General features: G+C 39.8%; 1 protein-coding gene across 1 annotated transcript in view; it reads right to left on the bottom strand.

Moving 5' to 3' along the window:
• Positions 1 to 12,065, bottom strand: part of LOC138080731 (phospholipid-transporting ATPase FetA-like) — a 117,371-nt gene that overhangs the window by 30,003 nt on the left and 75,303 nt on the right. Inside the window, exon 11 of the mRNA XM_068973599.1 lies at positions 3,426 to 3,622. Coding sequence (XP_068829700.1) covers positions 3,426 to 3,622 — 197 coding nt within the window. The remainder of the gene's footprint in view (positions 1 to 3,425; positions 3,623 to 12,065) is intronic.

Below are 12,065 nucleotides of genomic sequence, written 5' to 3'. Positions count from 1 at the left end.
ACTCGGCATTCAGATGCTTATATCTTTCCTTTTCTCCTTTGCTTTTCACTTCTCTTCTTTTCACAGCTATTTGTAAGGCCTCCCCATGTAGCCATTTTGCTTTTTTGCATTTCTTTTCCATGGGGATGGTCTTGACCCCTGTCTCCTGTACAATGTCATGAATCTCATTCCATAGTTCATCAGGCACTCTATCTATCAGATCTAGGCCCTTAAATCTATTTCTCACTTCCACTGTATAATCACAAGGATTTGATTTAGGTCATACCTGAATGGTCTAGTGGTTTCCCCTACTTTCTTCAATTTAAGTCTGAATTTGGCAATAAGGAGCTCATGATCTGAGCCACAGTCAGTTCCTGGTCTTGTTTTTGCAGACTGTCTAGAGCTTCTCCATCTTTGGCTGCAAAGAATATAATCAATCTGATTTTGGTGTTGACCATCTGGTGATGTCCATGTGTAGAGTCTTCTCTTGTGTTGCTGGAAGAGGGTGTTTGCTGTGACCAGTGCGTTCTCTTGGCAAAACTCTGTTAGCCTTTGCCCTGCTTCATTCCATATTCCAAGGCCAAATATGCCTGTTACTGCAGGTGTTTCTTGACTTCCTACTTTTGTATTCCAGTCCCCTATAATGAAAAGGACATCTTTTTTGGGTGTTAGTTCTAAAAGGTCTCGAGGTCTTCATAGAACCGTTCAACCTTAACTTCTTCAGTGTTACTGGTTGGGGCACAGACTTGGATTACTGTGATATTGAATGGTTTGCCTTGGAAACGAACAGAGATCATTCTGTCATATTTGAGACTGTATCCAAGTACCGCATTTTGGACTCTTTTGTTGACCATGATGGCTACTCCATTTCTTTGGAGGGATTCCTGCCCACAATAGTAGATATAATGGTCATCTGAGTTAAATTCACTCATTCCAGTCCATGTTTGTTCGCTGATTCTTAGAATGTCAACGTTCACTCTTGCCATCTCCTGTTTGACCACTTCCAATTTGCCTTAATTCATGGACCTAACATTCCAGGTTCCTATGCAATATTGCTCTTTACAACATCGGACCTTGCTTCTATCACCAGTCACACCCACAACTGGGTATTGTTTTTGGCTCTGGCTCCATCCCTTCATTCTTTCTGGAGTTTTTTCTCCACTGATCTCCAGTAGCATATTGGGCACCTACTGACCTGGGGAGTTCCTCTTTCAGTATCCTATCATTTTGCCTTTTAATACATTCATATTTAGTGTGTGTTATTTCATTGCTTCATTAGTAACCCCTGTCTGAGACAGCTGCATTGAGCAACACGAATCTTTTGTTTGAGGTGAGGGAGGTGGTGCTCATGCCCTCATTATTGACTTTATTAGTCCTCATGTGTTGAGTTTTGACCCCTCTCTTCCTTCACCATACCAGTCACCATAGCAATCTCTCTAAACTCAGACACTTAATGATATTATTTCTTTCCTTAGAAGGATCTCTGCTGCTTTTAGGATAAAGCCCAAACTCCTTGACCTAGCATTCAAGGTTCTCCTGAATCTAATCCTAAATTACCATCCAACACCTCAGTCTAGGCTCACTCACTGTTCTATGACCAGATCAAGCTTTTACAAACCTCTAACCTTTGTACATACTGATCTTTCTGCTTGTAGTATTATTTTTGTATTTTCTTTTGGTAAATGCTCCTCTTTTCTCATGTATCAGTTTGATGATTACTTTTTTCTGTAAATCCCTAAGACTCTATAGGTGGAACCAACCTATTCCTTTTCTAGGCTCCCATAGTAATTTCTATTACATCATTCTTCATATTGTTCTTAATTATTTACTAAGTATCTGTTTCCATGGCTATGGTGTAAGCTTACCTAGAGGAAGGGCTGTCCTATTATTCATGTATCTTTCTCTGTAACCTAATATAGTGCTTGGCACATAGTTCAGTCACTCAGTTGTTCAGACTCTTTGTGACCCCATGGACTGCACCATGCCAGGCTTCTCCATCCATCACCAACTCCCGGAGCTTACTCGAACTCATGTCCATTGCATCGGTGATGCCATCCAACCATCTCATCCTCTGTCGTCCCTTCTCCTCCCACCTTCAAATTTTCCCAGCATCAGGGTCTTTTCCAATGGGTCAGTTCTTTGCATCAGGTGGCCAAAGTATTGCAGTTTCAGCTTCAGCATCAGTCAGTCCTTCCAATGAATATTCAGGCACTTCCTTTAGGATGGGCTGGTTGGATCTCCTTGCAGTCCAAGGGACTCTCAAAAGTCTTCTCCAACACCACAGTTCAAAAGCATCAATTCTTCGGTGCTCAGCTTTCTTTATAGTCCAACTCTCACATCCATACATGACTACTGAAAAAACCGTAGTTTTCACTAGACGGACCTTTGTTGGTACCTTTTTTGGTAACATAGTAGGTGTTCAATAAATATTTAATTAGTAAGATAATTTAGCTAACTTAGCACAAACGCATATAGGGTACTTTTAGGGTTGGGATGCCACAATGTAGGGTTTAGAAAACCCGAAAAGGATGCAGAAAATGTGTTTGGGTCCGTTTATGTGAAAGGGAATGCTGGAACTCGAAAAAGGAGATTAAAATACAGTAAAAACTTATTTTATCTATATTTCAAATTTTTGTCCAAGGTGCTCATGAAAAGGGGAAGGAAACATCCTTTCAGTTCAGTTCAGTTGCTCAGTCATGTCCGACTCTTTGCGACCCCATGAATCACAGCACGCCAGGCCTCCCTGTCCATCACCAACTCCCAGGGTCCACTCAGACTCACGTCCATCGAGTCAGTGATCCCATCCAGCCATCTCATCCTCTGTCGATCCCTTCTCCTCCTGCCTCCAATCCCTCCCAGCATCAGAGTCTTTTCCAATGAGTCAACTCTTCACATGAGGTGGCCAAAGTACTGGTGTTTCAGCTTTAGCATCATTCTTTCCAAAGAAATCCCTTCTCCAATTTTTAGGAACCAGAATTTAAGTCATAATCACACCCACCTGCAGTTTGCTACATTGTTTCTGGGGGAAAAAGCATTCTGAGTTCTGAGTCATTTACAAATGACTGTTTAGAATCTGGGTCATTGATAAACTAGGGGCTGCCTAGCTTGTACCTAAACACAAAATTTGTGTGCATTGTTTTCTAATTATTTCATGTGTTTGTATGACTTATTTAGTCATGTACATTATAAATTATTTGAGGGTAGGAATAATTTTTTTATTATATAACCCACATAGTATCTAGCACAGTATTCTGGACATAGAAAGCATTTATGGAGACTCTAAATATTTCTCAGAGTGTTTTGTGCACCAGGCACTCTGGAAAGTAAAGAGTTAAAGAGCACAGCATCTGTGTTTCCTGAAAGTTCATAGTCTAGTTGGGGAATAAGAAGGAAGTATCCTCCCCCAGAAGAAGTCAGCTGCTCCTTCAGCTGTCAAAGAAGCCTACCTGACGTAGAGGGAAATAGGCACCATGGTGTTGAGGATAATGAAGTAGGACCAGAAGATAAGGGTGGCAGAGAAAACTGATGAAGAGACATAGTCTTCCCATGGCAGATAATCCTGGAAGTAGTAACCTTTGTTGTTTTCCCAAATGTAATGACCAACTGCTAGGAGAAAACACATGCAGCCTAAAAACAGGAAAATCTAGAAATCAAAAAAAGAATTAAATTAACATTTCATCCAAGATGTACTGCTTTAGTTCTACCATCTGGAGTCTCTCTCTCAACAAAGCTTCTCTCTTTTCTTGGAGGGCGGGGTGGGGAGGTCCACCCTGAAGCTCACAGTCTCTAGGCAGTAGCCTACAAGACAGAAAAGAAAGCCCAGCAGGAGCTGTCCTTGGGATTTTGATAGGACAAAACAGTAACTAAAATGCATTAAGTATTAAGTGCCAATAACAGTGCTAAGTACTCTATGTGTATTATTTAACATTATTCTTGTCTTTTAATAATAGATAATAAACTTGATATTAAGAATGGAAAAGTATTTTGCCTGAAGTTATCTGGCTACTATCCAGGAGAGACAGGTTTTGGACCAGTTCCAGAACCCAAGTTCTTAATTACTCCATTATTGAAGTGAGGTTCTGCTTTAACAAAAGTATAAAAAGTGTCACACTGGATTAGCAGTTGCAGGTGGGGAGGTGAGGAGGAAATGGATGTAAAAGGCTGACAATATGGCAATCATGTTTACAGAAAGAAGATGGTAAAATAGGAAGGCAGACCATGTGCCTACTGAGCCTAGAGCTCTAAGGGAAGTGGTTGGAAATAATTAGAATATTAGTGTGTGTGGGCTGACTTTGACAAAGGAAAGATTTGAAGTAGGCGAATAACTGCAAGAGGAATAGAGTGAAATTTGAGGTTTCCCTGTGGCTCAGACGGTAAAGCATCTGCCTGCAAGGCAGGAGACCCAGGTTCAATCCCTGGGTCGGGAAGATCCCCTGGAGAAGGAAATGGCAACCCACTCCAGTACTCTTGCCTGGAGAATTCCATGGACAGAGGAGCCTGGTGGGCTACAGTCCATGGAGTCACAAAGAGTCAGACACGACTGAATGACTTCACTTTCACTTTCTCTTGGGTCATCAAAGAACTGGAAAAGCCTTTACTTTTAGACACTAAAGAGGAAAAAAGAGATAAGATTGAGATCTTAAGCAAACAAGGCCCAATAATTCTTTCTAACTGAATAAAATGAATCAGCCTAGGGGTAATGTTCAGATTAAAGATGATACCTTCTTATTGAACTAAGATTACTATTCTTTTCTAGATAACATCAACTTTCTTGCTATTAGTCAGGAAGTGAAGTCACTTAGTTGTGTCTGACTCTTAGGTTGAGAGAAAGGGCATGGAGGGGAAAGGCTGCAAAGAAATAAGATGGATTTGAGAACTATGTTTAGAAAAGGACTTTGAGGAGGAGGGGATAATAATCCTGAACTCATTTTACAAGGCCAGCATGACTCTGGTCCCAAAGCCAGACAAGGACATTATAAGAAAAGGAAACACAGGCCAATATCCCTGATGAATGCAAAGTTTCCCAATAGTTAACCAAATATAACAGCATTTTAAAATGATCATACATCATAATCAAATAGGACTGAGGCATTAATGAAAGAAACTGAAGAAAACAAGTAAATGGAAAGATATCTCATGTTCACAGATTGGAAGAGTTAATCATTGTTAAAATGTCTGTACTATTCATGCTATCTATAGATTCAATACAATCCCTATCAAGATTTCAATGGCAATTTTTTTTTTTACAGAAATAGAAAAAAACAATCCTAGAACTTAAATGAAAGCATGAAAGACTTCAAACGGTCAGAGTAATCTTGAGAAAGATGTAAGGTGAATGTATCTCATTTCCTGATTTCAAACTATATTGTAAAGATATAGTAATCAAAACAGTAAGGTACTGGCATAAAAACAGACATATAGGCCAATGGAACAGAACTGTGAGCCCCCAAATAAACCCATGCACTTCTAGTCAATTAATATTTGAAAGGGAGACAAGATGGTATTGGAAAAATTGGACATATGCATGCAAAAGAATGAAACTGGACCCTGATCTTATACAACTCACAAAAATTAACTTGGTATGAATCAGAAGGTTTAAATGTGAAACCTCAAACCAAAAAACTCCTAAAGAAAACATAGAAACAGGGAGAAAAAACTCCTCGACAGAAGTCTTGGACATGATCTTATGAATATGACATCCAAAGCACCAGCAACAAAAGCAAAAATAAACAAGTGGGATTTACATAAAACTAAAAAGCTTCTGCACAGCAAAAGAAACAATCAACAAAATAAAAAGTCAATCAATTGAATAGGAGAAAATATTTGCAAACTATGTATCTGATAAGGAGTTAATATCCCAAATATTTAAGAAAATAACTCAATAGCAAAAAAAAAAAAAAATCAACTAAAAAATGGGCAAAGGTCCTGAACAGACATTTTTCCAAAGAAGATGTTCAAATGGCCAATAGGTACATGAAAAGATAAACATCACTAACTATCATGATACTCTTGGTGGGAATGTAAATTGGTATAGTCACTTTGAAAAACAGTACAGAGGTTCCTCAGAAAATTAAAAATAAAACTACTATATAACCCACCTCAGGGTATATATCCAAAGGAAATTAAATCACTATCTTGAAGAGATATCTCCACTCCCATGTTCATTGAAGTGTTATTTGCAATGGCCAAGACATGGAAACAATCTGTCTATCGACAGAAGAATGGATAAAGAAAATGTGATACACACACACTCACACACACAGACACAAACACACACACACTACAATGGAACATTATTCAGCTATGAAAAGGGAATTCTGTAATTTTTGATAAGTGCCCAATTCTTTAAGAAACTGCCAAATGCTTTCCAAAGTGGTTATGCAATTTTACATCCCATCAGCATCATATGCCCACATATCTACAAAGAAGACATGTATTATGTTACTGTGAACTTCTAAGTCTACTCAGAGGTCTTCAAACCTACGCCCTTTGTCACAAGGTGTGAATTGTTCAAAGTAACCCATCTCTACTGGTAGAAAACTGTAGGTCTCAACTTTGAGTCACTAATAGAAAGTCTTTGAAGACAAGAGTATGAAGTCAGAAGAAGCAGATCTAACTAGGACCATTCTCAAAAAATGAGATTTAAAAATCATTTTTATTATAAAAAACTTCAAACACATATTAAGATATTAAATACTATAATGAACCCCTATGTACCCATCACCCAGCTTCATCAATGATCAATTCATGGCCGGTTTTATTTTATTCCAAATCTCCCCTTCCTCTGTCCTCTCTTTTATTTTAAGCAAATTTCTCACATTATATAATTTTATTTGCAAACTGTTTAATATATATCTTTAAAGGATCTTACTTAAACACAAAATCATGATACCTTTATCACTTAAAAAATTAGTAATAAACCCTCAATATCATTCAATATTTGAGATTTGAGAGTTGAATGAGGGATGAAAGAGAATAAAGCAGGAGCATTAAGATAAAAAAGAACAAAATCTGCTTTTATGCTTAGCCTAATGCAGATTCATATTGAGTAGTTCCATTCTTTGTGATGCAGATTTCTCTGGGGTCATAAAACTCTTCTTAATCTTACTCCCTCTTTGTTCTGCTTCTCTTCACTGAGTTATGTGACAGAATGGCTTATCCTCATGGCTCAGATTAAACTTTAATGATGAGTTCTACTGGCTGTGCTTTCCTTTTGAACCATCCATGTCAGTTCAGTTCAGTCACTCAGTCGTGTCTGACTCTTTGCAATCCCACAGACTACAGCACACCAGAATTCCCTGTCCATCACCAACTCCCAGAGCCTGCTTGAACTCATGTCCATCAAATCGATGATGGCATTTAACCATCTCATCCTCTGTCGTCCCCTTCTCCTCTTGCCTTCAATCTTTCCCAGCATTAGAGTCTTTTCAAATGAGTAAGTTCTTCCATCAGGTGGCCCAAAGTATTGGAGTTATAGCTTTAGCATCAGTCCTTCCAATGAACATTCAGGCCTGATTTCCTTTAGGATGGACTGGTTGGATATCTTTGCTGTCCAAGGGACTCTCAAGAGTCTTCTCCAACACCACAATTTAAAAGCATCATTTCTTCAGTGCTCAGCTTTCTTTATAGTCCAACTCTCACATCCATACATGACTACTGGAAAAACCATAGCCTTGACTAGATGGACCTTTGTTGGCAAAGTAATGTCTCTGCTTTTTAATATGCTTTCTAGGTTGGTCATAGCTTTTCTTCCAAGGAGCAAGCGTTTTTTAATTTCATGGCTGCAGTCACCATCTGCAGTGATTTTGGAGCTTCCCAAAATAAAGTCTGTCACTGTTTCCACTGTTTCCCCATCTATTTCCCATGAGGTGATGGGACCAGATGCCATGATTTTAGTTTTCTGAATGTTGAGTTTTAAGCCAAATTTTTCACTCTCTTTTACTTTTAACAAGAGGCTCTTTTGTTCTTCTTCACTTTCTGCCATAAGGGTGGTATCATCTGCATATCTGAGGTTATTGATATTTCTCCTGGCAATCTTGATTCCAGCTTGTGCTTCCTCCAGCCCGGCATTTCTCATGATGTACTCTGCATATAAGTTAAATAACCAGGGTGATAATATACAGCCTTGAGGTACTCCTTTTCCAATTTGGAACCAGTGTGTAGCTCCATGTCCAGTTCTAACTGTTGCTTCATGACCTGCATACACATTTCTTAGGAGGTAGGTCAGGTGGTCTGGTATTCCCATCTCTTTCAGAATTTTCCACAGTTTGTTGTGATCCACACAGTCAAAGGCTTTGGCATAGTCAATAAAGAAGAAATAGATGTTTTTCTGGAACTCTCTTGCTTTTTCAATGATCCAGCAGATGTTGGCAATTTGATCTCTGGTTCCTCTGCCTTTTCTAAATCCAGCTTGAACATCTGGAAGTTCACGGTTCACATGCTGTTGAAGCGTGGCTTGGAGAATTTTGAGCATTACTTTACTAGCGTGTGAAATGAGTGCAATTATGTGGTAGTTTGAGCATTCTTTGGCATTGCTTTTCTTTGTATTAGGAATGAAAACTGACCTTTTCCAGTCCTGTGGCCACTGCTGAGTTTTCCAAATTTACTGGTATATTGAGTGCAGCACTTCCACAGAATCATCTTTTAGGGTTTGAAATAGCTCAACTGGAATTCCATCACCTCCACTAGCTTTGTTCATAGCGATGCTTCCTATGGTCCTCTTGACTTCACATTCCAGGATGTTTGGCTCTAGTCCAGTATTCACACCATTGTGGTTATCTGGGTCGTGAAGATCTTTTTTGTATAGTTCTTCTGTGTATTCTTGCCATCTCTTAATATCTTCTGCTTCTGTTAGGTCCATACCATTTCTGTCCTTTATTGGGCCCATCTTTGCATGAAATGTTCCCTTGGTATCTCTAGTTTTCTTGAAGAGATCTCTAGTCTTTCCCATTCTGTTGTTTTCCTCTATTTGCTTGCATGGATCCCTGAGAAAGGCTTTCTTATCTCTCCTTCCTATTCTTTGGAACTCTGCATTCAGATGCGTATATCCTTCCTTTTCTCCTTTGCCTTCAGCTTCTCTTCTTTTCTCAGCTTTTTGTAAGGCTCCTCAGACAACCATTTTGCCCTTTAGCATTTCTTTTTCTTGGGGATGGTCTTTATCCCTGCCTCCTGTACAATGTCATGAACCTCCAAACCTCCACCCATAGTTCTTCAGGTACTCTGCCATACAGATCTAATCCCTTGAATCTATTTCTCACTTCCACTGTATAATTGTAAGGTATTTGATTTAGGTCATACCTGAATGGTCTAGTGGTTTTCCCTATTTCCTTAAATTTAAGTCTGAATTTGAAAATAAGGAGTTCATGATCTGAGACACAGTCAGCTCCTAGTCTTCTTTTTGCTGACTGTATAGAGCGTCTCCATCTTTGGCTGCAAAGAATATAATTAATCTGATTTAGGTATTGACCATCTGGTGATGTCCATGTGTAGAGTCATTTTCCATGTTCATTTCAGTTCAGTCGCTCAGTCTTGTCCGACTCTTTGCGACCCCATGAATCGCAGCATGCCAGGCCCCCTTGTCCATCACCAACTCCCGGAGTTCACTCAGACTCACGTCCATCGAGTCAGTCATGCCATCCAGCCATCTCATCCTCTGTCATCCCCCTTCTCCTCCTGCCCCCAATCCCTCCCCAAATCAGAGTCTTTTCCAATGAGTCAACTCTTCGCATGAGGTGGCCAAAGTACTGGTGTTTCAGCTTTAGCATCATTCCTTCCAAAGAAATCCCAGGGTTGATCTCCTTCAGAATGGACTGGTTGGATCTCCTTGCAGTCCAAGGGACTCTCAAGAGTCTTCTCCAACACCACAGTTCAAAAGCATCAGTTCTTTGGCGCTCAGCCTTCTTCACAGTCCAACTCTCACATCCATACATGACCACGGGAAAAACCATAGCCTTGACTAGATGGACCTTTGTTGGCAAAGTAATGTCTCTGCTTTTGAATATGCTATCTAGGTTGGTCAGAACTTTTCTTCCAAGGAGTAGGTGTCTTTTAATTTCATGGCTGCAATCACCATCTGCAGTGATTTTGGAGCCCCTCAAAATAAAGTCTGACACTGTTTCCACTGTTTCCCCATCTATTTCCCATGAAGTGATGGGACCGGATGCCATGATCTTCGTTTTCTGAATGTTGAGCTTTAAGCCAACTTTTTCACTCTCCACTTTCACTTTCATCAAGAGGTTTTTTAGTTCCTCTTCACTTTCTGCCATAAGGGTGGTGTCATCTGCATATCTGAGGTTATTGATATTTCTCCTAGCAAACGATTTCAGCTTGTATTTCTTCCAGCCCAGAGTTTCTCATGATGTACTCTGCATATAAGTTAAATAAGCAGGGTGACAATATACAGCCTTGACATATTCCTGTTCCTGTTTGGAACCAGTCTGTTGTTCCATGTCCAGTTCTAACTGTTGCTTCCTGACCTGCATACAGATTTCTCAAGAGGCAGGTCAGGTGGTCTGGTATTCCCATCTCTTTCAGAATTTTCCACAGTTCATTGTGATCCACACAGTCAAAGGCTTTGGAATAGTCAATAAAGAAGTAGATGTTTTTCTGGAACTCTCTTGCTTTTTCCATGATCCAGCAGATGTTGGCAATTTGATCTCTGGTTCATCTGCCTTTTCTAAAACCAGCTTGACATTAGGAAGTTCATGGTTCACGTATTGATGAAGCCTGGCTTGGAGAATTTTGAGCATTACTTTACTAGCATGTGAGATGAGCGCAACTGTGCGGTAGTTTGAGCATTCTTTGGCATTGCCTTTCTTTGGAATTGGAATGAAAACTGACCTTTTCCAGTCCTGTGGCCACTGCTGAGTTTTCCAAATTTGCTGGCAATTGAGTATAGCACTTTCACAGCATCATCTTTCAGGACTTGAAATAGCTCAACTGGAATTCCATTACCTCCACTAGCTTTGTTCATAGTGATGCTTTCTAAGGCCCACTTGACTTCACATTCCAGGATGTCTGGCTCTAGATGAGTGATCACGCCATCGTGATTATCTGGGTCATGAAGATCTTTTTTGTACAGTTCTTCTGTGTATTTTTGCCACCTCTTCTTGATATCTTCTGCTTCTGTTAGGTCCATACCATTTTTGTCCTTTTTCCAGCCCATCTTTGCATGAAATGTTCCCTTGGTATCTCTAATTTTCTTGAAGAGATCTCTAGTCTTTCCCATTCTGTTGTTTTCCTCTATTTCTTTGCATTGACCGCTGAGGAAGGGTTTCTTATCTCTTTTTGCTATTCTTTGGAACTCTGTATTCAGATGCTTATATCTTTCCTTTTCTCCTTTGCTTTTCACTTCTCTTCTTTTCACAGCTATTTGTAAGGCCTCCCCATGTAGCCATTTTGCTTTTTTGCATTTCTTTTCCATGGGGATGGTTTTTACCCCTGTATCCTGTAAAATGTCACGAACCTCCCAATATTAAATTTGAAAGCATATTCCTCTACTTGCCACTTCTCCTGCCCCAACTCTATCAACTCCAGTTGATAAAAAGTAACGAAGGTAAAGTGATAATAATAAATTACTGTTGCTATTGCTATTGCTAAGTCACTCAGTTGTGTCCGACTCTGTGTGACCCCATAGATGGCAGCCCACCAGGCTCCCCCGTCCCTGGGATCCTCCAGGCAAGAACACTGGCGTGGGTTGCCATTTCCTTCTCCAATGCATCAAAGTGAAAAGTGATTACTTACTTATAAATATAAATTTATTTCTAATTATTTTAAATTATTAGAATAAATAATTTGACACCCTCTAAAGTTGTGGGAGAAAATTACAGAGTGACCTTCAACACTGCTTCTGCTCCATCCCTGTTAATGACCCATCAGTCATTTCTAGGGCTGTGCCCTCCCCTCAACCAGAAAGGAAATCAGTTGTATCAGACCAAGCCCTGGAGGGCAGGGCTTCTCCCACTCAGAAAGGCCTGCAGGGGCAGTACACAATCTGCTTTTTCCTCATTCCTAGAGCTTTTCCTGCCATCCTGAGACTTTCTAAAATCTTGCAGATGGTGTCTTTCTTAAGAAACAATCATGCTGTG

The sequence above is a fragment of the Capricornis sumatraensis genome, chromosome 6 (assembly GCF_032405125.1).
Source record: "Capricornis sumatraensis isolate serow.1 chromosome 6, serow.2, whole genome shotgun sequence".
Lineage (NCBI taxonomy): Eukaryota > Metazoa > Chordata > Mammalia > Artiodactyla > Bovidae > Capricornis > Capricornis sumatraensis.
Note: the sequence above shows the minus strand (reverse complement) of the source record. Positions and strands in the feature narration are given on the sequence as shown.